Source organism: Glycine max, chromosome 16 (assembly GCF_000004515.6).
Source record: "Glycine max cultivar Williams 82 chromosome 16, Glycine_max_v4.0, whole genome shotgun sequence".
In the NCBI taxonomy this organism is placed as follows: Eukaryota; Viridiplantae; Streptophyta; class Magnoliopsida; order Fabales; family Fabaceae; genus Glycine; species Glycine max.
Window position 1 is genome coordinate 11076291 of NC_038252.2, and position 24860 is coordinate 11101150.

Here is a 24860-nt window from a genome sequence, read left to right on the forward strand (position 1 = left end):
TTGCTTCTATAGAAACCTCCAAAAATCTGCCAATAAGACACTTTTGTCATTATTATCGACCTCTTTCCCTGCTATCAATTTGGCATCCAAATCATTCAAATCCCTCTCTATTGTCTCAATTTGAGAATCCACCTTTTGAAACTCTTGTTTACACCATGCCTTCAAGGAAAGCTTAAGAGCTTTTAGCTTTTCCTTGAAAGCATAGAGTTTCCATTGCACCCCACATGGTTGAGACCAACTTTCCAAATCTACTTTCTTTAAGCTCGGATGTTGAGACCAGAAGTTGAAGAACTTAAACGGTTTGGCCCCCCATTTATACTCTCCATATCACAAAATAACCAGACAGTGGTCTGAGATGTCCTGATCACCCACCCATTGAACAGAAATATTCTAAAGAGAAATGAATTATTGAGATAGCAAAAATCTATATAATCTTCTCATGGAGAGACTGTCTGCAGTAAACCATGTATACCTTTTACAAAACACAAGTACCTCTAACAGGTCCATATATTAGACAAAGCTTTAGAAATTTTCCATATCCCCTTTGTTAAAACCAACAGGTTTACCCCTTTTTTTTTGCCCTTTCCAACACTATTTTGAAGCCTCCTCCAATCCACCAACAATTTCTTCCAAAGTACCTCTTTGGCATAAAAAGGTCATTCCCCAAGTTTTCTTTACCTACTACAAACAAGGGGAGTATATGTTCACAAACACGCACTCTCTTCATAAGGTTCTGCTCTCCCCACAAATACCAATGAAACTAGTACTTTAAGACAATAAGATCCTCTCTTCAAATGATCAACATACCTCCTGACATACCAATTGATGGAGCTGCTACCCAGTGGTAACCCTTTTTGCCCCAGATTTCCCTCACCACCATTTCCTTCATAACTCCGACCTTGGTTTCCTGGATCATGCACATGTCGACTTTATTGGACACAAGAAAGGATCTCAGCCTCGATCTCTTAAGCCATCCTGCAACCCTCTGACATTGAAAATAATAATCTTTACATTCCATTGATATCACCCCCAATATTCTCCTGAGCCTCCTTATCCCTAACTTCCATTGTGAGAAGCTAATTGGTATGTGCAACCACCCCAGCCTGCACCAAGTCCAAATTTTCTTTGTAATATTGCTCTCTATACACACTCGTAAACAATTGTTGCATCTCCTGATATCTGAGCCCGAGATATGCAATCTCAGCTGACTGCTTCTAGAATGATGCATAGGGGCCAAAGTCTTCCTCCTACACCATCCAAAAACCATGGAGGAAGAGGACCTAAGGATATCCCCAACCCCCATCTTGGACAAAACCATGCGTTTCGGGTTGCTCATAATGTCATTGGGTCCTCTAGGCATAAAAGCACTGAAAGCCTTTAACCCAATCCACCAAACCTTGCGAAAATAAGCTCCTAACGTGAAGAAGGCCCAACAGAAGCCTTCATTCTATGAAGCAAGAAGGGATCCCTTGAGATTTCTATCTTATCGGTCTCTAAGTGGTCTAAATGGGCTTGGCCCAAATCTCCACTTCCTTGGGTCATAATTAGTGCAATAGCCACTACCCCCACCCGTCAATAGCAACTCCCTCCATACTCGTATACGCTAAGTGGGCCTAACCCAAATCCCTACAGTCATCAACCAAAACTAAGTCCTTGACCATAGGTCCCAACCCCGACCCTTCAATAACTTCCCTTTCCTTTTTCAAGCTTACCAGATGGTTTGGACTTGAATTTAGACAATTTGAATTCAAATTCAAACCCTTGGAGCTCACCAAAATTTCTTCAGCATCTTCCGTCTTCAACTCATGATTGCCACCAAGATCTTCCCGATCCTCATTCGATGATTCTTTTGAACTTCCCTGCAAACCACTTCTTTTATTCTTGCAATTATGACAGTTCGCGCAATCTTTATTAGCTTTTTCCACCAATCTAATAGCAAATACACCCCCATTAGTGTTCTCCATAATTATAGTATTTATTACATCTAGAGAGGTCGTGCATATCACAAAATGTGACACATCCAACTGCTCCTTATTGGATGTAGGCTTGTCTGTGTACATATACTCTCCAAACAGGGAATGTAAGACTTTAAAGAAATTCTTTGTCCAAGCATGCATAGGAATCCCATAGCACTTTATCCACACCAATCTCTTTGAATCCATGAGTTTAGGCATTCATGGAATGATCTCCTTAAACCATTCCTTAACCCATTCCTCACCAATTCTCACGTAATCACTAACTCCTTGACATTTGCATTCTCTAGCAGAACCAAGGAAGAGCCCAAGGGAGTAGCTCTCATGCCAAACAAACCTTCAAGATGGAATTTTTGTCGTGTCAAATAGGAGTCACCCTTGTTCTTCACCTTACCTACATATGCTCTTAGACATTTTTCTTCTATATCTTTAGTGATTGTAAACTCAACCATGGCAGAGTTATCATGCTTATCCCCTCCTCCCCTAGTGTTTGCCTTCTTACCCTGTTAAAAGTGTCATTGCACCACACTAGCATAGGATTTATCTAGACTAACCTAAACTTTCTTCCCTTTGCGCCCATTCTCCCCCTTACACTCATGCCCACATCCTCCATAGCCAAGGACTTCCTTTTCCACTGGTTTACTCTTCTCCCATCTTGCCCTCGAAAACCTAGGAATGTTAACCATGAGTTTGCGATTCCCAAAGAATATTTTGTCCAACTTTAGAGCTAACATTTGATCACCATGAATGTCTTTAAAGCACGCAAATCCGAATCTAGCAGCTCTCTTATATCACTTGCTTGAAATGAAAACCTTTGTTATCTTGACATATTTCCTAAAGACTTCAAACATATCCTTGGAGCCATAATCATCAGGCAAATTGATAAAAAGCAGGGACACTTGCCCATCCCCATCCTTTGGACCCACTTTTCTTTGACCCCATACATTTGTGTTGTGATGGAAAGAAGGATGATGACCAACCTCTATGACTCTTCTCCCTCTCCTCCAAACCTCTCTCCACTATCCTTTCTCTTGCTCAATCTCTCCCTCTTTTATGAAGGAGAACTAAAACCTCATGTTGACAATATAGTGTAGAAATGGTCTAGAAAAGCTTGTGCTACTTGCTCTCAAGGTCTAAAGATGTTGAAGACTTTGTGTTACTTGAATCATCAAATCCACCAGTGATGAATTCTCCACTCAGGTCAAGGCCAATGACATGTCCCTCATGGTCACAGGTCACGCCACTCCAATTACAACAATAAATACTTTGATTCCTCATCTTTAATTTGTTGGAATATTTTTCAGGCTTGAATGTGAGGTTGTTCTTTAGTTGAAGCAACAATGATTGTTGATCCTGGAGACATTTGCCAGAGGTACAAAGTAGATACTAAGATCCAACAATAGCTTAGAAAGAAAAAAAAAATGAAAATAATGTAATTCTTGTCGGTATCTACTCTGAGTGACAACACAACACTGAAAAAGTGAAGGAACAAATGGTGTCTTATATAAAGTTTTAATATAGAATGCGAAAACTAGATTGGTCATACGTACCACCTTAGACCTATTGCGCTGTTCAAAGTAAACCATGTCATAAGTCATAAATGGACTTTGTAGCATTTTGTTTTGCCAGAAAGGAAGAAATACAAGGCTATGTTAGTTGAAGACCATCGTTATTTTTATTGCATCCTACACGTTTCGATGTCTGCCCTTCTAATTATGTACTAATGACATTGACTTTTACAGAATCAGACTGCTAGGAGTACAATATTTTCTATAAAAATGTCTTTTAAACAACTAATAGTATTATTAATTCGTTCACCAGTCAAATGGTTTGGGAAGAAAGTGGGTGCATTTTTTTACTATGAATTATATGTATTCACTCCTCAGTCCTTGCATTAATTTCCATTTATTTGTCGTTTGATGACCGTGGGAGATTCAAATCTTCATATGACTATCCACTTGTATAATTTTCTATTAAGATGGCACGTAACAAGGTTTCCCGAGTTTGAATAATTGTATTGTTAACTCCTTCCCTAAGTAGTGCATTATTTGACTATCAAATAACCTGTTATATAACAAACACAAGTGATAATACTTATATATACTTATATTCCTTAGTCAAGTGATTAAGGCATACGTATAAAAAGAATACCCACGTTGTATGCCAATAATCAGCAGAAAAAAAAAAATAAAGCCGTCAATGGTACTACATCAGTTAACTATCTAATATATTCAAGTGCGATTATTGGAATTCTTGTTCGTTACTAATTCATAAGGGCAATTCCAACGGCCTGGTTCAATGGATCGTATACTCGAAATTCTAACATCTTTTTCCTACTAGAATAAAAACCAGTCGCAGGTGTGAAAATAAATAAGTCTTGAAATGTACAAACCATTTTAAGACATGCAAGAGAAGCGCTAAAGATCTGTCGAACATCATTTAGAAAATCTTAACGTGTAAGTTAGAATTCTCTTTTTGTTGCTCAACAATGCACATTCTGAACTGGTTGCCAAGTCACTTTAAAGTTCAGTAGATTTTAAACGAAATTTTGTTGTCGCGATCATGCCGAAACAATAAACTCCACACAAAAATATAGGAAAAAGAACAACGTCACAAATGTTTAATTTTGCCGGGATTTCCACGTTCTTGGAACTAGCGAAACAAAATTTGTCTCCATCCACATGCATAATCCATCAAAATTTCTAAATGTCCACGAATAATAAAAAGAAAGCAGACTCTCGAAATTAGATGAATTTCCATGGTGTTTATGATTTGCTGTCTATATTTATGGGCTGAGCATCCTTCGACGCTGGTTTCTGCATGTTGAACAAAACACAGCACATTAAAAACACAGCCCAAACAAAAGTCAAAAGTAAAATTAATGGTAATGTTAAAAACACAGCGTTACAACTATTAGATATATAGTAATGTTTTATAATTCCGATAGTTAATTTTATTAGCTTTGTCAACAAGTGACTAAGTAAAGAAAGCATATTTGGTTTTGATAAAATTAATGGTGTTCTACTTCTTCTTTCGTTCCATAGAACTAGGAACCACCAATCCTTGAGATACAAAATTGAATTTTCCTAACATACCCTGAAGTGTTAATTTATAGAATGAAATTTATTAATTAAAATATTATTTTCACCCTACCTAGTACCTACTCTTCCTTATAAATAATTTTAAATACCATGTAAATTATAAATTTTTAAAATTACTGATGTAACTTGAAATATGTAAAGATTATATATAATACAGAGTTGTGAATATAACCATTCCAAAAATTGTGAACAACAAAAAAACAAGAAATATATGGAGTATTTCATTCAAAATATTGTACCCATGTTAATTTTCTGTCACAGATAGAACATTTTTAGCACTTAATAACAATATTTCGTCAATTAAAATATTGTACACATGAGAAAATTTTAAACTTCTTCATTTCGAATGGGGAATATTCATGCTTGAGATCAAAATTTGACTATTTCGCATTGACTTCTGGTATGAGCAATTATAGAGACGGAATACTCACACTATTGTCAAGAGAATCTAGCTTGTGCAGTTTGTTGAACATATTTCCATAAAATTTTGCCTCTTTCTTGTTGTACTCCTTCATCTTTTCCTTCAGAGTCACGTACTCAAGCTTGACATCCCTGGTTTATATATTGAAAGCAAATGTATCGGTAATAAATATCACGAGACACAAATAATAAATCATCTAAAATTCAAATAAATAATACTTGAAGTTTTAAACCAGATTAAGAAACTACCCTTCTATGAAAGCCGTCAAGGAGTAATTCTTAAAATAGGTTTAAGTTTAATACGCTATAATTATAAAGATTTTTACACTATTATCTATTATAAATCAAATTAGAATAATTTTTAGAGTATTCTATGGTAATTAGGTAATTATAACAAAAGTTGCAATTTGTAATTATATGACAAATTGACAATCAGTGTATATCAATTGAACTTGTCAAACTATTTACCTGTTGTTAGGTTCAAGCTCAAGAGCTTTCTTAATATCAAATTCAGCCAAATCTAAATCAGCCAACTGGATATATGCCTGGGTCCGTCTATAAAGAGCCTTCACGTTAGTACTCTCAAGGTCCAGTACCTGCTTGTCCACATTAAGAATCAGTTTTCGCTTGTAAACACATGAAGTGCTTTTTTCTATAACCATAAGATGGGATACATCAGCCATACCTTTGTGCACAATTTCTCTGCTTGTTTGTAATCTTTTAATTTTAACTTGCATGCTGCATTGTTTAAATTACAGGCAACCTTCAAGGATTTGGAGCTCTTCTTCTCCTCTTCACTAAAGGCAGTATCGTACTCTATGAACTTTACAGCCTATGATAAGATTTTGGTAACAAAAATGCCTCAGGAATGCATTGAAATGGAAGAGAATGAATAAATATTCAATTTATTTTTTATTACCTTCTCATATCTTTTAGAAGCTCTTGCATATTTACCAGCTTTAAATAATGCATTTCCTTCTTCTTTCTTCTTACCAGCAGCTTCAATCTTCTCTGGTGTGTCCATGTCCCAGGACTCCTTCTCCTAAAAGAGGCAAAAATTATTAATTATTTATAGGTAGAGGAATTCAATGAACTTTTGGAACTCAAAAATTGATTCGGCAGGGTGATGATTCAGTTAAATACAAGAAACAGGATGCAATTAAAGTATAGGAATAAAAACAGGCACAACAATAAAGAAGACATAAAATTGAAACTTGCAAGCATAAAGAAAGAGAGCACATTCATAATGCTTTTGTTTCTACATCAAGCCCTTAACCTAGTGAGTTGTGTTTAATTACAACTGCATGGTGATTAGCATTCCTTTCCAATAACAATTTCTTTCATCAAAATTAAAACATACGAAATCAATGCAGAATTGCAAATATTTGCTCAGTTATTAACTTACCTTCTCAAATGAGTTTTGTTTAATTAAAACTGCATGGTGATTAGCATTCCTTTCCAATAACAATTTCTTTCACCAAAATTGAAACATACAAAATCAATGCAGAATTGCAAATATTAGCTCAGTTATTAACTTACCTTCTCAAATGATACTAGCTCAATCTCGTAATATAATGTGGAGTTAGGTGGAACTACTGCAAGTTCCTGTTGAGACTCTGATGAACCAAAAGCATATTCAGGTGCTATAGTCAACAATGCTACCTCACCCTTCTTCATAGTCAACACAGCTCTGTCAAGCCCATCAATTACTTGCTCTGCTCAAGCCATCAAGCACTCACCTTAGTTAGCATAAACATAAATTAATGGGGACTGGGAAGAAACATAGAGACAGTTCAAGTTACCCTCATCAGTTTTGAATTCAAACAGCCCTCCTTCATCATCATGACCCTTTTTCAAAAATAAAGTACCATCTTGCAGTTTACCAATTACTTTCACTACAAGAATGAAAAAAAAAGGAAGAAGACATCAGAAACCATGTCCTAAATCCATAAAAAAGAAAAGGCCATCATTCACATTAATAAGTATTAGCTAGCATTTACATTTCACAATGGCTCCCTCATTTGGATGCTCATATCCTTCCCCTTCCTTGAGGATCTTCTTAATGACCTTCTTGTCATCAGTTACTTCAGACACAGTCTTCCAAGAAACTAGCTCAAGAGTAATCTGCAAAGTTGCATTTGGTGGAACTGCACCTTCATCACCATGCGCTGGCTTACCCTTCTCACCAAATCCATCTATAAAAATATATAAAAAAATGCATAAAAAATTGAACAAAAGAAGTATATTTAAGATTACTAGTCATATCCTTCTCAGTAAAAAAAGGAACAAAAAAACAAAGTTATACCATCAGGATCCAAATTCTGTAGAATACTTACATTGTGGCTTCACTGTCAAAAGCACTTTCTCTCCCTTCTTCATGGTTTTAACAGCCTTGGAAAAAGCAGGACAAAAATGACCTGTAATACAGTAAACATTAATGTTAGATCACACAATAAAAAAAAAACTAATATAAAGAGAGCAACAAAATCAGTAGGCACTGACCATCGTTGACTGTGAACTCCACTCCATCAGATTTAGCCACAAGAGTTCCATCCTCAAGATGTGCTTCATACTTCACTGCAACACCATGAGTGCATTTAATAGTCAAGACTAAGTTTAATAATACAATAATCAAACAGAAAATGAAATATTTAACAAATATGTATACCTAAAACTTCATCAGGATCCTTGGGGTTTTCCCATTTCTCTCCCTCGGTAAGTATCTTCTTAAATAAGCCTCCATCCTTACATATGTCCTTCACACTAGTCCAAGACAACAGCTCCACATCAAATTGAAGAGTTGCATTGGGGGGGATTGTTGGAGGAGAACCAGATTCACCATAAGCTAGCTCAGCTGGGATGGTGAAAAGGGCATTTTCACCTTTCTTCATTGTTATAATACCTTGATCCCATCCTTTAATAACTTGCCCTGCATTTCCAGGGCACCACTTACGTCAAAACATAGTATGTTCCAAAATTTCAATCAAAACGTAATACCTTGTTCCACAAACAAAGGAGTAAACAAACATTTAGAGATTCATTCAGCTCTTCATTTATACGCTCAAATCATGATTATCCATTGAACCATAATTTCACAAATTGACCATCACAAGCACAACCTCATTTAAACACTTACGCACACTGAAATGCTAATAGTTAAATCCACTTGATTACCAACCAAACACTCACTATCAGTCACAACACCAACAGTTCTCAAAAATAAAATAAGGCACCCACCTTGTCCAAGCGTGAAACTGAAAGGAGTTCCCCTATCTCTGCTAGAGTCAAACTTCGTGCCATCAAGCAACGTCCCAGTATAGTGAACTGAAAAAAGAAAATAAAAAATTAAATAAACCATTGAATAAATAAAGCTAAACAAAACAAACAAGAGATTAGAACAAGCTAAGCTAAAAGATTGCCAAGTAACACTCTCTAACACAATCTTTTAAATAATTAAGAATTCTCTACTTCCATCAGACCCAATTTTCATTAGTTACATTTTCATTTCAATGTCTGTTACAACTCTATGACCGAGTTGAGATGCTAGCAAGTAGCAACACTCACTCTTTTAATCCCCTCCTTGTTTAGTCCTCAATAAAAAAATAAAAAAAAAAAAATACAAGCAAACATTTGAGATACTAAAAACATAATTAAGCCTTTGAATTATTTATTTCAAATTGCCTGAAATTTACGACATTTAATGAATTTCACTTTTAATTTTGTGATTTTTAGTATGTAAATAAAAAGATTGTGTTATAGTGTGTGACACGTGCAACTTTTCTAGGTAGGTTTGTTTTAATCTCTTATTTTTTGTATAAAAAAGAAGTAATCGTTATGAGCAGTAGAGTTGTCTCATCTCCGAGGACTTAACACAACTGCATTCATACTAGGACTCAAACTGTTCTAATTTTTTTAATTTCATTTTTCATTTACATTTATTCCAAAGAACAATCCCAATAAGAAAATGCAGCACATAGAGTACCTTGAACTTCGTCACCAGCTTCAGGGGTGTCCCATCCTTCACCTTCTTTCAGGAGCTTCTTCTTCAAACCCTCTTTCCCAATCTCCTTCTCCTCGCCGACCTTCAGGACGGGGTTGCTGCCGCTGCCGGCGAAGTCGAAGTCCTCGCCCATGGGCTCCGCCGCCGCCATGTCGAAATCCTCGTCCATGTTGTGGAAATGTGAGAATACGGAGAGGAAATAAAGTTTGTAGTTTTGAGTGAAAAGAGAGATGTGAAGAAGCGAATCGGGTTAGGGTGGAGGGGGAAGAAAAGAGGGTTTTAAAAGGGGAAAGGGTTCCAGAGAGTTCCACGGCAATGGGATCAGAGTGAGTATAAGTGAGTAGTTTGGAGAATCGAGGATTAGGATGGTTCAATTACCGGGTTTTTTTTTTCTTTCTTTCTTTCTTTGCTTTTGGATATTATATTTTCAAACATATCAAATTATTAGATCTGACGTGATATTATCATAGTTTTGTTTTCTTTATAAATTTAAAAATTTAATTGATTTTTTTCTAATTTATAAAGTTATATTATCATACTTAATAATTATGGTGATTAAGCGATAAAAATAAGTATATATTCTGGTGTAAATAATTAATTAAAATAATAATGATAGTATTGATTAATTAAAATAATAATAACAATAGTAATAATAACAAATAATACAGTTTAAAAATTATTTACATAAATAATATAAATTATCGTGTATGGTGAAAAATCAATCATCTCAAATAGATTTTACACTTTTCTTTTTTTCATCTTATGAAATCATTTACTAAGAATCGATTTCATAATGTACTATTTTTTTACATTGACCTTACTAGATTGGTTCTCCAAGAATCCATTTGGTAAGTTTTTTTTTTAAATAAAACAGCTTAGAATGTGATTTTTTTTGTTTTTTTTTTATCTTTTTGTTATAATTTTTTAAAAAAATTAACTTTTTTTGTTTTAATTTGTTCAATATATATTAATTTATAAAAATATAAATTATCTAGCATAGTATTTAAGAAAAATGCATATATTTAAATACTCAATATAAATATAATTTAATTAAATATTTATGAAAATGCATATATTTAAGTGATCTAATTATTTTACCTAAAAAAATTAAATAAATAAAAATGTTCAATTTGCATTGATAATTGATGAAAAACTCTAAGGACTTAAATATGAATTAATGTACAATAGTATTTAAAAAAAATAATTAATCCTTAAATGAAATCAGACAATTTTATTGATGTGTCATCCCTCTCAATATTTATTTTCTCAAATCCTTAGTAATCTCTTTTTATAATATAATTAGTTAATTATTAGTTAATATATCATATTAAATAGTAAAACTTAATGTGAACTAGAATTACTACTATTATTAAAAAGACATTGTGATTGAACTTAAACGATAATCCATAAAATAAAACAAGATTACACATAAAATTCCTAAAACATACATAATCAGCATCATAAAAAACAAACATACAATAAAGTCATTGTTGAAACACACTTCATGACATATTGCACACCCCAAATACATATTTGTTGACAAGAGGTTAATTCTCCTTCGGAAACACTTGTGTCAAATATTAACAACATAAGGGCATACAATGCAAATTTGTGAATACCAAAATTATCCGTAACCTAAAATGTGAAAGCATTACCTTGACAAAATTGTATAGTGCAATATTCAAATAACATTTGGAGTGAGAAGAAAAAGGACAAAACACAATTGTTTGTACAGTATACCATTAAGTTCAATAAAAAATAAACTCTATACGACACAAAAAATAAAAAATTAACAACAAGAGTAAGAAACTTACCTCTTTCATAACTAAGATGGAACCAATGTGAATGTTCATCATATACAAGCTAAAATTTTGACCTTCTATGATAGTCTGTTTCATAGTGGCATCAATAGTCCCTGTAGGATCCTGAAATTAAAACTATCATGAATGAATATCCAAAAAATAGCAATGTAATCATTAGAGACCAAATTAAACTTGACTACCTTGAGCGTAACTCTCATGTCACCAAAATCGTTGGGGTTGCAAGCAAGGTTATCAAACTCGAGAGTTTACGTAAACTCGTGAGAGTTTCATAGATTCGACTCATGGACTTGTAAGAGTCCACTTCATATAAAAATAATAATAAAATATCTATAAATAACATACCAATTAAACATTTCAACAATATTATAAAGCAAAATAGTAAATTATAAATTTCACAATACTTAAATAATCAAGTCTAGTATTGCAGTACTACTGATAATAACTTGCAAATGTTATAGTAGTGATAAATCAGTCCCATTGAGGGTTTGATGTTATTAGAGAACAAGGGTTTGATGTTATTAAATGAAGGTATGTTGAACACTAAACAAATAGAAAATTCATATCTATTTAATAATGTTACTTTTGCATTATTATTTCTTGTGCTTCATATTATTGTTTGTGGTTTGATCACCCATTTGCATGGTAAATTTTAGGGGTAGCGTTGGGAAATGTTATTTTCTAATAGAATTAGGAAAAAGTATCTAAATAAAGTCATCACTAGGGATATGTTGATTTTGTTTAGCCTATTATACATCTCTATTCTTAATGCAATATACTATTTCATTTCTAGAAAGGGATTTGGGAGAGAAGATAGATAAGTTAGGTTCTTTCACATGAGGAATCTTGCTTAGAGTATATTAGTAGATGTAGGTGTAAATTGAAATAATTATAAATAGAGAAAAATCATTAATATTACATCAAGAGTAGCTCTGATAGGCTAAATTCCCAACATTCTCATCTTTTGAATTTACTTATATAATAATATTTAGTTCTCTAATCTTTCTATTTTAATTAATTAATTTACTTTTATAATTGTTTTTTCTCTTATTTATTTTAATTCTTTGCCAATTTAATTTACTGCTTTTCTACAACCTTTTTCAAATCTTTTTCTTAATTAAATATTCATCTACCTAAGTACAAACAAAGTCCTTGTGGATTTGACACTCAGACTTCCGTTTTAACTTTATTACTTGGGATGAATTGGTGCACTTGTCAAACCGTTCAACATGGTGTGTCATCAAATTTACTAATCCTACAATTATATGAATTCAATAATCAATTGAATGTTTACTTGTATCAAATACAATAAATGTTTTACGATAATTGACCTTGTGATTGAACGATATCTAAAGTATAAAATCATGGATTCCTGTTAAATTCATGTTGAGTACTTAGTAGGCGTGCATTATGAATTCTTGAGTTGAGAGTGACTCCCTAGATTGTTGATTTATCAAGGCAGCTTGTACGACCCCTGCAAGACTAGGAATAAGTGTTGTTGAATTGGGGGATGACAAATTTGGTTTAGAAGGGTGAATAAAGGATGTGAGCTAGGTCTGAGTCATCAATGTCGAGAAACTCCCATGGATTATTGTTTATGATGAATGAGACTTTGTGAAAGAAATAAATGGTTTGAAGATGTCGAGAAACTTCCATAGTTCATTTCACTATGGTCTTTATGCCTTATTCTAGGGAACAACAAGGTAAGACATAATTAGCATTTGAGGAACCTTCAACATAAAAAAGGTGATTATTTTGCCTAAGACCCTTGTTGCTGCAAGTGGTTGTTCAGAGGAAGGTTTGATGTTTGACAAAGACTGGGAGAAGGATATAACCCAGGAAACGATGGATGTCATGCTATATGGAAAGCCATGCCCAAATACTACTAACAGGAAGGCCTTTGTTAGCCTCTTGAGGACTACGAACCTCATGTATATATGCAGACTCATCCATAGCTTTCTGTTCAACATAGTAATGCCTAGACTAGGATCAAGAGACTATGTATGTGATAGGGACAAATTGTGCATGTATAAGGTGATGGTGAGTGAGAAAGTGAATCTTCCTGAAGTCATATTTTTCTATTGGCTTCAAACATTCAAGGACAAATTCTAAGCAAAGGACAAGAACAACCATGTTCCTTATGGGATACTTTTCATTTAGATCATAAGGAACGATAGGGTGGATGTGTTTGTGTTAGAACCACCTGTAGATATCACACAGCTAAAGGGTGTTACCTTTGTTAAGATGGGGATAGCCAACAACTTCCCAGAATATGCTCAAAAGTATATCAAAAGAAAAGGTCAAGAAGGAGCCTAAGAAGGAACCATAGTCGTGGCTAGACAAATGAAGGGGCTCAGCAGCAACCAATGGATCTGGAGTTTGGAGCATCGTCTCAGCAGACTTAGAGAGAGTAAGCTTAAGCTAAGCCAAAACCCTCTACTTAGTCTAAACCTAGACAACCCAGACTCAAACTGCCTACCAAAAGAAAAAGACCCACCTCCAACATTATCTAATCCTAAACCTTCAGACCAAACCAAGAAACAACCACCATTTGACCCCAAACCTACAAACTTTAAAATAGCCCAAAAAAGGAAGGAATCAAACTTTAAATTTGAACCTAATCTTAACCATCACCAAAGAGACCAACCATAACAATCAAACACCCTCAACCTCAATCTCAACCTGCATCTGTCTCACCACTGAAACCAGCCTCACTATCCAACACCCAAGAATTTGATGTTGAGATTCTTGATACCCCAACACCTCAATCCCCACCCTCTTTAACACTTCAACCATAGACTTCGCAACATTCACCTAAACCATCTTTTTTCCCTTATGAGCAAGAAAGAAGATGTTGCATTTGCTAAGGCAAAGAAGAAGTCCTTGGCAGAGTCTAGGAAGAAGGACAAGATAGGCAAAACTCTTGAGATGAAGGATGCTATAGAAGAAGAAGATGGCATCATTACCTTTGTGGAAGCTCTGTCTATCAAAGAGCATAAGAAGAAGTTGGTTAAAGATGCAAGGTTAGCTTCCTTGGAAGGAAAGGTTTCTAAAGAAATTCCACAAGATGTCATTCTAGAGTCTCTGAAGACCTTGTCTATTGAAGAGGCCTAGAGGATAGTAACAGAAGAGGCTACCATGGTTGATGTTGATGGTGATCCAGTGCCTGTAGAAGTGATTGTTGAATCAATCCAGACACAATTTAAACTCAAAGTTAAGGAAGCTGAAAGGGAAGAGCTTGAGAGAATTCAGTCTGCTATTGAGCATTGAGCTAAATTGATTTTTACAAATGATGTTGCAAGGTAGACAAAGGTTGAAGTGGCTATCATTCCTGAAGACTTGGACCCAAAAGAGAAAGAAGCTCTTGAAAAAGCTATGGTCCAATCTATTTTAGAAGTTTCTCTCAATGAATATGAGGATAACATTATTGAGACAGACCCTGGTGCTGCAGCTATTGTAACGACCTGCCTCATCGCTACGATATCACTACTCTAAATTGCATAATTTTCAATTTTTGAATGAAAATTCCGTTAATTTGCTTATAAAAAATGAGAGTAAATTTTTAGTGATATACATTCACTAAACAATGCATAATTACTTATATATATATATATATATATATATATATATATATATATATATATATATATATATATATATATTAACTCGATCACATCATTCACATAACGAAAAGTAAATTAGTTCATACATATAATTAAATTTGTGATTTACATCCTCATTTCGAAAAGAATTATAGAACCAGCTACAGAGGAATTGATTAACAAAACACAACTCTCTCCCAAAATAATCTCAATGTCATTACGTCGACTTGGCGGCTCCACAAAAGAATCCTACTTCACGTACTTTACTGCTATCCGTCTGCTCCCACGAACGAAGGTTCGCGATTATCACAGGTACCAACCACACGGTACAAAAATTACAAGGGTGAGTTTATTATAAAAGAAATCAACACAAAAATTAAATGGCCATGATTAGTAAGAAAACGTTAACAAATATCATAATCATACACAAACATCCATTAGTCCAATATACACTCAACAAGTAGTCATCAACCTTTCACAATTCCAATCAATCATGCTCAATACAATGCTTGTGCTTGACCTCAACTCTCAAATGCAATATGGTACCATTCATCGGGAAATACCCTAAGCGTGTCCACACGACACTCTCACTTAGGAAAACTAGGCAACAAATGTCGAGGTCACCTTGTTGTGCATAGGTAATTCCCTCCATGGTGATCAGACTGAGTCTCAAGGGAGTTCAAAACCGAGTGACATGCCCCCATGCACAAGTATTCTCCCTCATGGGAAACTACAAGTACTTATTGACAAAGTTTATACTATTCAATTTTGCATACCAACAATCGTAGGTGTAACACAAATCAAGATCGACATCATCAACCTCTGATTGTCCTTCTCTAATAAGACCATCATCATTTCCAAACTGACACAATAAAAAACCAGCTTCATATTAACATTCTAATTTAAAGGTTAAAAATAATAATTACAACGTTCATGAATAAAATAGATCAACAAAATTACATAAAGCTTACATGGCAGTCAATTTGTCTAATACCATTTAAAACCACCTTTTCTTTGACTGTTTCACTATTCTCCATAACTGCAGAAAACCAATACACAGTTCATTGTTATATAATCTTCAACAGAAAAATTAAAAAATTTAAGGACAAGCTTTAGTTCACCACAAAATATCAAAAACCAATCAAAATGTCAGTACAAACTACATTTCACAAATTCAATTCATCCCCTACACCAACTTTCAGAAATTCAATTCACCCTCTACATAAAGCTTTTTTTTAAAGTCAAATATTATTGAAAAATTGGCACACAAGCCGTGTTCCAATTACCAAAGCAGAGAGTACACCATATATGACAATAAGACCCCCTTGATACAAAGCCTCCCAAGAACAATTGCATGGAACATCTCTATAGAATCAAACTATCGAGCAAGTAGATAAAACATAAAACAACCAAGTAGCTAAAATCCTTCAACCTTATTATATGTAATTATTAAAACAAAATTAAATATAACATGATCAATCCATATTCCAAAAAGCCTTGTCACCTTTCTTACACAAACAAAGGACTCACCTTATTATATGTAATTATTAGAACATAATTAAATATATCAGGGACCGAGAAAACAAGGAAAAAAATGCAAAAACTCTACTTCTAGAAGAGTTAATATATTCTCATCTGAAAAATATGAAAGCATAAAGATGGAAAACAAAGCTATTAGAAAATGAACCGCAGATGAAGAAGAATAAGAAAATGTAAATAGATATTATTATCATCAAGAAAACATGAAAGCATAAAGAAAGAAGACCGACTGTGATACCAATAGAACCTAGATGAAGAATGATAAAAGAGTAGATGAAGAAGAATAAAAAAATAGAACCCACAATCTGCTATAACACCCTCTCCTACACAAACCTTATAACAGCATAAAAAAAACCCAAATTAGAAAGCATGGAACAAGAACAACAAATAACAAAAAGGAAACAACAACAGTGGCGGACAATAAACAAGAATCCTTCCAAAATTTTCAACTTGATCCACTAATAAGCAAAACAACAATTCAACCTTATCGTACAAACACGAAAAATAGCCATCGGAAAACTCAAACGAACCTGCAGATGTGTTGATGACAACCCAGTGATGCCCTTTGCAGCAACCACGACAAAATAGCCACCAGAAATCTCAAACTTGATCGGCGAACTCCTTCTCCGAGGTACCCAGTTGCAAAAGACTCCAATGATCTCTAAATACTCATAAATATCTTTTTTTTAATAGATAGATTAGGCTTATTAATTAATATTATATTTATTATTATGCTTGTTTTAATTTATGTTTATTTTTATATTTTTTAAATTTTTATTGTAATATTATATTTATAATGAATAAAAAAAGAAAAATAAATAAATATTAAATTATATTTTAGGTTATAAATTTATTCATCAAGTAAATTCTTTTATTAATAATAACTTATGAAAATTAACGGATATATGAATTTGTCACATTTTTTCATTTTTGGAAATTTAAATTTAAATTTTCATTCGATGAAAAATTTGTAAGCCTTCTATACATTTAGAAACAAAAATAATTATTTACAAAGTTTTATTTTAAAAGGGTTTTGATAGAAAATTAAATATGCAATGAAAAAAATATATAAATTTAACCGGAACAACCTACTATTATGGGTTTTTACAACATGGTCCAAAATGAGCCATTAGTAACTGACCCATGGAAGCAATGCCCTAGGTTATAATACCATTTTCTTTGGCTTGTTTTGGAAGTGTCTTCTAACTCCATAACCTACTTTCCTACTATATCCAGTCCAAAATTCCCATACCTCTATATTTTCAAACTCTAAACCAACTCTCAGCTTCCAATCAACATTTTCGGATGTCATATTTAGTATCCTAATTCAAAATAAAAAATAAACTCAGCATGATCATAATAATAATCAATAAAATTGATGGTTTCTATTAAAATACACTAACTTACAATACCTTAAATTGCGCTGCGCTTTACAGAATTGATTTTAGCGTGGAAATCCCCATCCTTTGTGTGGCCAACTGCAACTTAATCATCAAAGAGAGGTTGAAGAAGAAGAATTCATCCAGTGTCATCCATAGGGGGAGGAAGGAAAAACCTATCTCACAAGTCACAGCCCATGTACGCTTGCTATTGCAGTCCGCTCATTGAGTTCACGGGAAAAAATGCTAAGGTTCGGCAGGGAGAAAAAGAAGAAGAACGTTTGAGAGAGGGCTTTAGAGAAAAGATGAGTTTAGGAAGAGTTTAAGTGAATACATCTCAACCACACATTGTTATTTTTTTTTTCCTCTCTCTTCAACATTAAATTTTCAAATTCTCTCTCGTCTTCCATCTTTCACCAGGATTAAATTTCCAATATAAACATTAAATTATTTTACAAAATAATTTCATAGATGATTAGACTATTTTAAGGAGCTATTACTATTTGTAACTATTTTTTTTATAATTGCAACTGTACTTATTATTCTCAAATTTCAATGTATCATAGGCTTGATACAATGCAGCCCTAATATATATGTCATAGTGCATAATTTGCTTATTGATCGGTGCCTCACAAGTCACTCTACTGGTGGTGTTTGATTAATGTCCTCATGTTCTTCAACCTCAAACGTTAGCTGGGTAGTTGGAATTCAGTTTATTCATCTTTTGTAATTTGCTTCGCTATTTGTTTTTTCTTTCTAAAGCATAAAAAAAGATAATTATGGTGAGAGATGAGAGTGGAGAAAGATATTAGAAATTTAATGCGGTTGAAAGAGAAGAGATGAATGAGAATTTGAAATTTTAAGATGAGAGAGGAAAGAGAAATAATTTTTTGAATTTACTAGAATATTCTTAAATTACATTTACCACAACAAAGGAGTTCATTGATTTTTTATCCAAAATCTATGATGTTGGTTTTTATTGTACTCGTATTAGAAAAAAGCTGTGGGTTCATTAGTAAACCCTTCATGTCTCATCATGTAAACAATGATAATTTTAATAAATAGATGATAATAATATATTTTAAATTTTAACTTCACATTGTGTATAATGAATTAAAAAAATGCTATGTGTTTAAAATTTCAAACAAGTATAATTATGTTTTTAAATATGTTGAATTTTATTAAAGTATAAATATTAAATGTATAGGTTTGTAAATTATGAAATTATTTATATTGTTTTTAAAAGATAGACTAAATCATGCAGTAGGCATGACAATAAAAACCAAAGTACATGCTTAGATATATATTTTTTTGTAATTATTAATAATATAACTATAAGTCTATCTATAATTATTTTTGTATATATTTACATGTAATTTTTAATTATATAATTATCTAATTATTTTTATATTTTACTTTTTTTATAATCATAAAGATATAGAATAATTATTTTAATAGTTAAATAAATAATATTATAATCATAATACTAATTATAACAAAATTAAAATTTATACATTTAACTAAATATATAAGTTATTTATTATTCATTATGAAAATATACATTACATACATAGAATTAAACTATAATTAATAACTTAATTTATAATTTATTTAAAGTATATGAATAAATAATTAAAAAAAACATTAGATGAATTTCCACAAATTTAATATGGATGAAATTGAATTTTATTTTTTCACTCCCATTTTTCATAATCCAAACCCATTCATCTTACATTTTGTGGTTTTAGAGGGACCAGGGATGACTAAATATGATGTAGCTCCATTAAAGCTTGTAGGCCTTAGATCTTCTTCATTAATAAAATCCTTTACTTCTTGAATTTTAATAGGAACAGAATGGAGAAGAAGAAGAGTTAAGAGGAGACATTACTTCAAGGAGAAGATGAGTCAAGAAGAAGTTCATCACCATATGAAGTCATGGATAAGAACTTTAAGGTAACAGAAGATGAGTAGAGGGAGAAGGAACACGAAATTTTGTGTCTCAAAAGAGATATGAACTTTGAAGTGTAATTCTAAACGATCAAAGTTAAAAAAATGCACACATAGTCTCTATTTATAACCTAATTGTCACATAAAATTGGAGGAAAATTTAAATTTCTATTTCAAATTTCATTTGAATTTGAAATTGAATTTGTAGAGCCAAATTGTGAAACTAAAATTTCACTAATTATGATTAGTGAATTTTAGTTATGATTCAGCCCACTAATCCAAGATCAAGTCCAAGATTTTTCACTAAATGTGCTTGCTTAGGTAGCATGAGACATGTAAACATAAAGGACACAACGTGTGAATATATGATATCACGATAGGGTGTAACAAACAAATGTTCACCTCCCCCTCTAAAATTTAATATTTAATTAGATTAAACTTCTTTCAATTCAATTAAATTTATTTTCCAACACATATATCAAATATTCACTTAATGCATGTCAAATTACAAAATTACCCTTAATACAAAAACTAATCTAGACGCCCTAAAATACAAGGGCTAAAAAATTTTACATTTCTAGGATACTCTACCTACATTATAGAACCCTAAATACAAAACCCAAAAATAATGAAACTTTAATCTAATGTGTACAAAAATAAATAAACTCATACTTAGTTCATGGGTCCAAAATCTACCCTACATATGAGAATCCTAGGACTTTCTCTTGCATCTCTAAGTCAATCTTCTTTAAGTCTTCTATCCAATGTCCTTGAAAGATAGAATTGCATCAAAATAACCCAATATCTCAACCAAGTTGATGGCATATCCTAGTCGGATAACAAATTATACCACATTGAAGGAAGGGGAAATGCCATCGAGATTTCAAGTTTTATTACAAGATTGCCCGTTAGTTTTTTGCATTTTTAGTTATCTTGCTTCTAAAAACACGTTTTCAGAACTAGTTTTAAAAGCTTTAATTTTTTATACGTGTTATCAAAAGTTATTTTTAATTTTTGAAAACCAAAACTATTTTGAAAGAGAGTATTCAAACAGGTCCTTAATAGCTACTAAATACTAGGTAGAGATGAATTCAGATGATAGGGGTACACCAGATAAATCTTTCTAAATTAGCCTCATAGTAAAACAGTTAAACCTTGGGTCATAAAAGCATATTATTGAGGAACAAAAATAAGCTAAGATAGCAAAAGCTCGACTATCCATTTGTTTTGATTTGTCTACAGTTCGTTGTTTCCTTTTCCTTCGCCTAAACTTTTGTCGTTCACTCCCACAAGCTCAGCGTCAAATATGAGTGTAGCACCACCTGTAAGTTAAAAGTCATATACGAGCATATATATTTGTTCGCTATATAAAAAATATGAAAAACGTAATATACTAAAATTGAGTATTTATGGAAACGCCATTAATGTAACATGGTTTACTACTTTACTCACCATTTTTTAAGTAAGTTCTTTTCCGTATAAACTCATAATACAATGCATTTTAAAATTCATCTAATTAATATGATTTAAAATACTAAAACAGACACGTTGCACTCTTCATCTAAGCTTTAAAGTGTAGACGCGTTGCACTCTTCATCTAAGCTTTAAAGTGGCATATCTTAAAGGTAATCAGAACTGCTACACGGGAGACTAATCTGGTGGTTCATGAAAACATAAATTTTACTAACTAGAATGAATGCTGGGTAGAGCATTACTACCATTATCAACATAATAAATTACCTGGAATAGTGGGTGGGGAACCCTGCTCTCCATAGCCAAGTTTTGATGGTATTTTCAGCTTACGCTTCTCACCAAGACACATTCCCAATAATCCCTGGTCCCAACCTGCAAAGAGAGGAAGTGATCATGGAATATTCTATCTTGAAAGATTTCCCATCAATCATAAACCAGTAATTTGTAATAAAACTAGATTATACAATACACACATGCATGCATGTGAGCATAAATTATAGCCCATATATTTGGTGGCTATGTACATTAAATAATATGAAACACATATATTCTAATGTGTGTCAATATAAATTATAGCTCAACAGTTGCATTTTTTTTAATTGTAATGCTAACAGAAGATAAGATACTAGAAAGAGCATGGGAGGACATGAAGAGAACAAATGTAAACTAAAAGGTGGCATTTAGATATTACAAGCTACGTAAACATCACACTCCAGTACTATACAATCAATCATCCACGATTGCTTGTACTGTGATTCTCCTTTGTTTCCAACTTCCACAACTCTTTCCATTGTGCTACTGAGATCTAGCATACAATTTTTATTTACAGTTTGCAGCATATTTTCTCTCTTCAATTTTATCTACTTACTTTCATTTTCAATAAATAAGTAAACAAGCACAGCAGCTAGTCACTTTTATAGGTAATGAAACCAGAAGTTGTTTATGCACAACATACCTTTGATCACTTGACCAGTACCAAGCTCAAATTCAATTGGATTATTTCTTTCAAAGCTAGAATCGAAAACAGTTCCATCAGTGAGTTTTCCCTGCAAACACGAGTGAATATATAATATGCAAGAACATGATCAACAAAACTAAGTGAGTAGATGATTCCTCATCACATGAACAAATAAAATGAGATTTGAAAATAATAATAATTCCTTGAAATAATCTAATTTTCACAACTGTCCCAAACACAACTAATGGATTGTGTCAGATTATTGCCCAGATTAGCAGGCAGGTGCAGGTCAGATTATGAAATATCAAAATAAACCATCAAGATAGACTAAGAAGAAAATACATAGCTTAGTAATGTTATTTCTAGAAAGTAACACAAATTTCTCAAAACAGGATAGGAAATTAACCATATGATGAAACTATCCATCTCACTAAAACCAGAATAGGGCATGAGTGGCATGGTCATCCACAGCAGAGAGAAATTGCAATTGCATAACAGTTATTATTAGTACTTTGCATTGTTCAATAGATATGAATATATAATTAATTCAAATAGGGTTAATTTTATTGACAAATGGTGAGTGAATATTATGCATCAAATACCACACAATTACTTCTGTTTGCTCTATCTCATGAAACACTAGGTTTTCAAGAGGATTGTTGCACTTCAGATTTATATGTCACTTCAACAAAGATTCTAAGCATTGTCCCTTTCAAAAGCTTTTTACTTCAAAAAAGGTTCTGCTAAACTCTATTGTCCTTGGGTCGCAAGACAAACTTGAGAAATTACTCACCCTATAGTGTACTTTGACTCTGTCACCTTTGTGTGCCTGAACTTCACATGATACTGGTTTATGCTGCAAAGAGACAGAGCATCGATAGTAAGCAAAAACGGGGGCATAAAACTCAGTTTCACCATATTATTGTTAATGCACATTGACAAGCAAAAACTTCAGTATTGCTGGAAACAAACAATGTTGCACCATTCACTGGGGAAAACAATAATTTTTCCCTGTTTTAAACCTCCACAACAAATTACGACATTTTCATTACCAAAGCTATCTATCACCATGGACTTGTGACCTTGCAGCAGATAGCATATATGAGCAAAGCCCATAAGCATACCTTGATTTCCTTCTCTGAAAGGACACTACCTTTCAACATCACACTATACCATTAGCTGTATCATTCAAAGCTATAGTCAGACTCCAATCATGTGTATATACTTTGTTTGAAACACAAACTGCAGAACATACTACCACAATTTTTTTCTTATGATCGACAACAGTACCCATTTTATCTAATATAGTAATATAGACTAAAAGATCAACTATTTTAGCCATTCCAAGGCTTTTCATTGCACTTTTACACAAGTCAACTTACACGAAACAATACATAAATAACTAAGCAACAGCGATGCCATAAGACTTGTATGCAATTATTTTATACAAAAATATTAAAACACCCATTGTTTTGCAGCCGAGCCAAGAAAACCACACTTGAACAGTTACATTTCCAAACAAATTTTCAGACTGTTCAATGTGATCACACTCACCAACCAATATACCCATTACATCAATCAGGGATTCGGGATCCAGCACCAACTTAAAATATGCCAAGACAACGAATTTTAATTTGTAATTAAAAAAAAAAAAAAACTTTATGTAAACTTCTTTTCCGTACAAATTATTCGAAACCTTTAACCTAAACTATAAAAGATGCCATGGATCTTAATTAAAGCAACAAGTTAGAGGTTTACCTTCACGCCAATTTGCAGCTCCGTCACATCACCAGTTTTCTTCGCAGAAACTGAAACACGGAACAGAAACAAAAAAGTTAGAACGCAAAAAAAAAAAAAACATAAATGACGAAGAGGAACCATAAAAATTGATGGATTGAAGCGGAAAATTGACGAGATCTGAAGCAATTGCGGATCGAGCATGCAGCTAAGAATGAAGAGCCATAAAAAGAAAGAGGTGTTGAAAATTTGCAGGTGGAATTGGAAACAAGAGGAAGGGACAAACAATACCTAATGCAGAAACGAAGAGGAAGAAGAGGAGAATGGGAAGAGCGTTCATGATGGAATGACGGAAACTCATTTTTGTTTTTCTTTCTCGAAAAGTCAGTCACTGGTTTCTCTCACACTCGGACTCACACAGTCGGTGGGCGGTGTTATTTAATAGGACAAGGACGATCCAATTCCAGACCCTCCGAGAGTGTGAACTGTAAAGAATTGTCAAAAGGTGGGGTCACTGAAATTAACCCGCATGACACGGACTCGGGTGAACTCAATGAGGAAACTTACTTTTTTCGGTTCACAAGTTTATTTAAACTTAAAAATATACTTTTTTTAATATAAGTATTTTTAGAAAAAACAAATAAGTAGGGGAGAGTTTATTAAAATTTAAAACAAAAATAACTTTACAATAAATTTTTTTATATAAGTATATTTAAAAAAACAGATAAGATTTACTTCTTAAAATAAGTAGAAAGTTATTTTTTAAGCATAAAACGTTTAAATAAATATATTAAAAAAATAGAAATGTGCTTATTTATTAAAATAAATATTTACTTCAACAAATAAGTTTAAAAAAATAAATCCAGGATTTATTTCTGAAAAATAAGTAGAAAACTATTTTTAAGCAAAAA

At 32.8% G+C, this 24860-nt stretch overlaps 2 protein-coding genes and 1 long non-coding RNA gene across 4 annotated transcripts; all 3 read right to left on the minus strand.

Moving 5' to 3' along the window:
- Nucleotides 1-4566: 4566 nt before the first annotated feature.
- Nucleotides 4567-9954, minus strand: LOC100803189 (peptidyl-prolyl cis-trans isomerase FKBP62). The gene is made up of 13 exons (XM_003547732.5): nucleotides 9477-9954; nucleotides 8732-8818; nucleotides 8163-8423; nucleotides 7997-8071; nucleotides 7831-7911; nucleotides 7495-7689; nucleotides 7297-7389; nucleotides 7034-7209; nucleotides 6414-6536; nucleotides 6180-6326; nucleotides 5963-6090; nucleotides 5506-5626; nucleotides 4567-4789 (listed from the first exon to the last, which is right to left on the minus strand). The coding sequence occupies exons 1-13, from the start codon at nucleotides 9661-9663 to the stop codon at nucleotides 4739-4741; spliced, it is 1725 nt and encodes a 574-aa protein (XP_003547780.1). The 5' UTR covers nucleotides 9664-9954; the 3' UTR covers nucleotides 4567-4738.
- A 5044-nt stretch (nucleotides 9955-14998) lies between these two features.
- Nucleotides 14999-18179, minus strand: LOC102660431 (uncharacterized). 2 transcript variants are annotated; one of them, XR_418765.4, is made up of 6 exons: nucleotides 17868-18164; nucleotides 17708-17777; nucleotides 16986-17116; nucleotides 15888-15955; nucleotides 15389-15778; nucleotides 14999-15193 (listed from the first exon to the last, which is right to left on the minus strand). It is a non-coding gene; the product is annotated as an uncharacterized lncRNA (long non-coding RNA). The 2 variants fall into 2 exon arrangements; XR_005889021.1 differs by having other exon boundaries at nucleotides 14999-15778; nucleotides 17868-18179.
- Nucleotides 18180-20826: 2647 nt separating this feature from the next.
- On the minus strand, nucleotides 20827-24428 carry LOC100499966 (peptidyl-prolyl cis-trans isomerase FKBP2 precursor). The gene is made up of 6 exons (NM_001251795.3): nucleotides 24241-24428; nucleotides 23971-24020; nucleotides 23006-23068; nucleotides 22210-22300; nucleotides 21522-21626; nucleotides 20827-21103 (listed from the first exon to the last, which is right to left on the minus strand). Exons 1-6 carry the CDS (start codon nucleotides 24308-24310, stop codon nucleotides 21018-21020), a joined length of 465 nt encoding a protein of 154 aa, NP_001238724.2. The 5' UTR covers nucleotides 24311-24428; the 3' UTR covers nucleotides 20827-21017.
- Nucleotides 24429-24860: the final 432 nt, after the last annotated feature.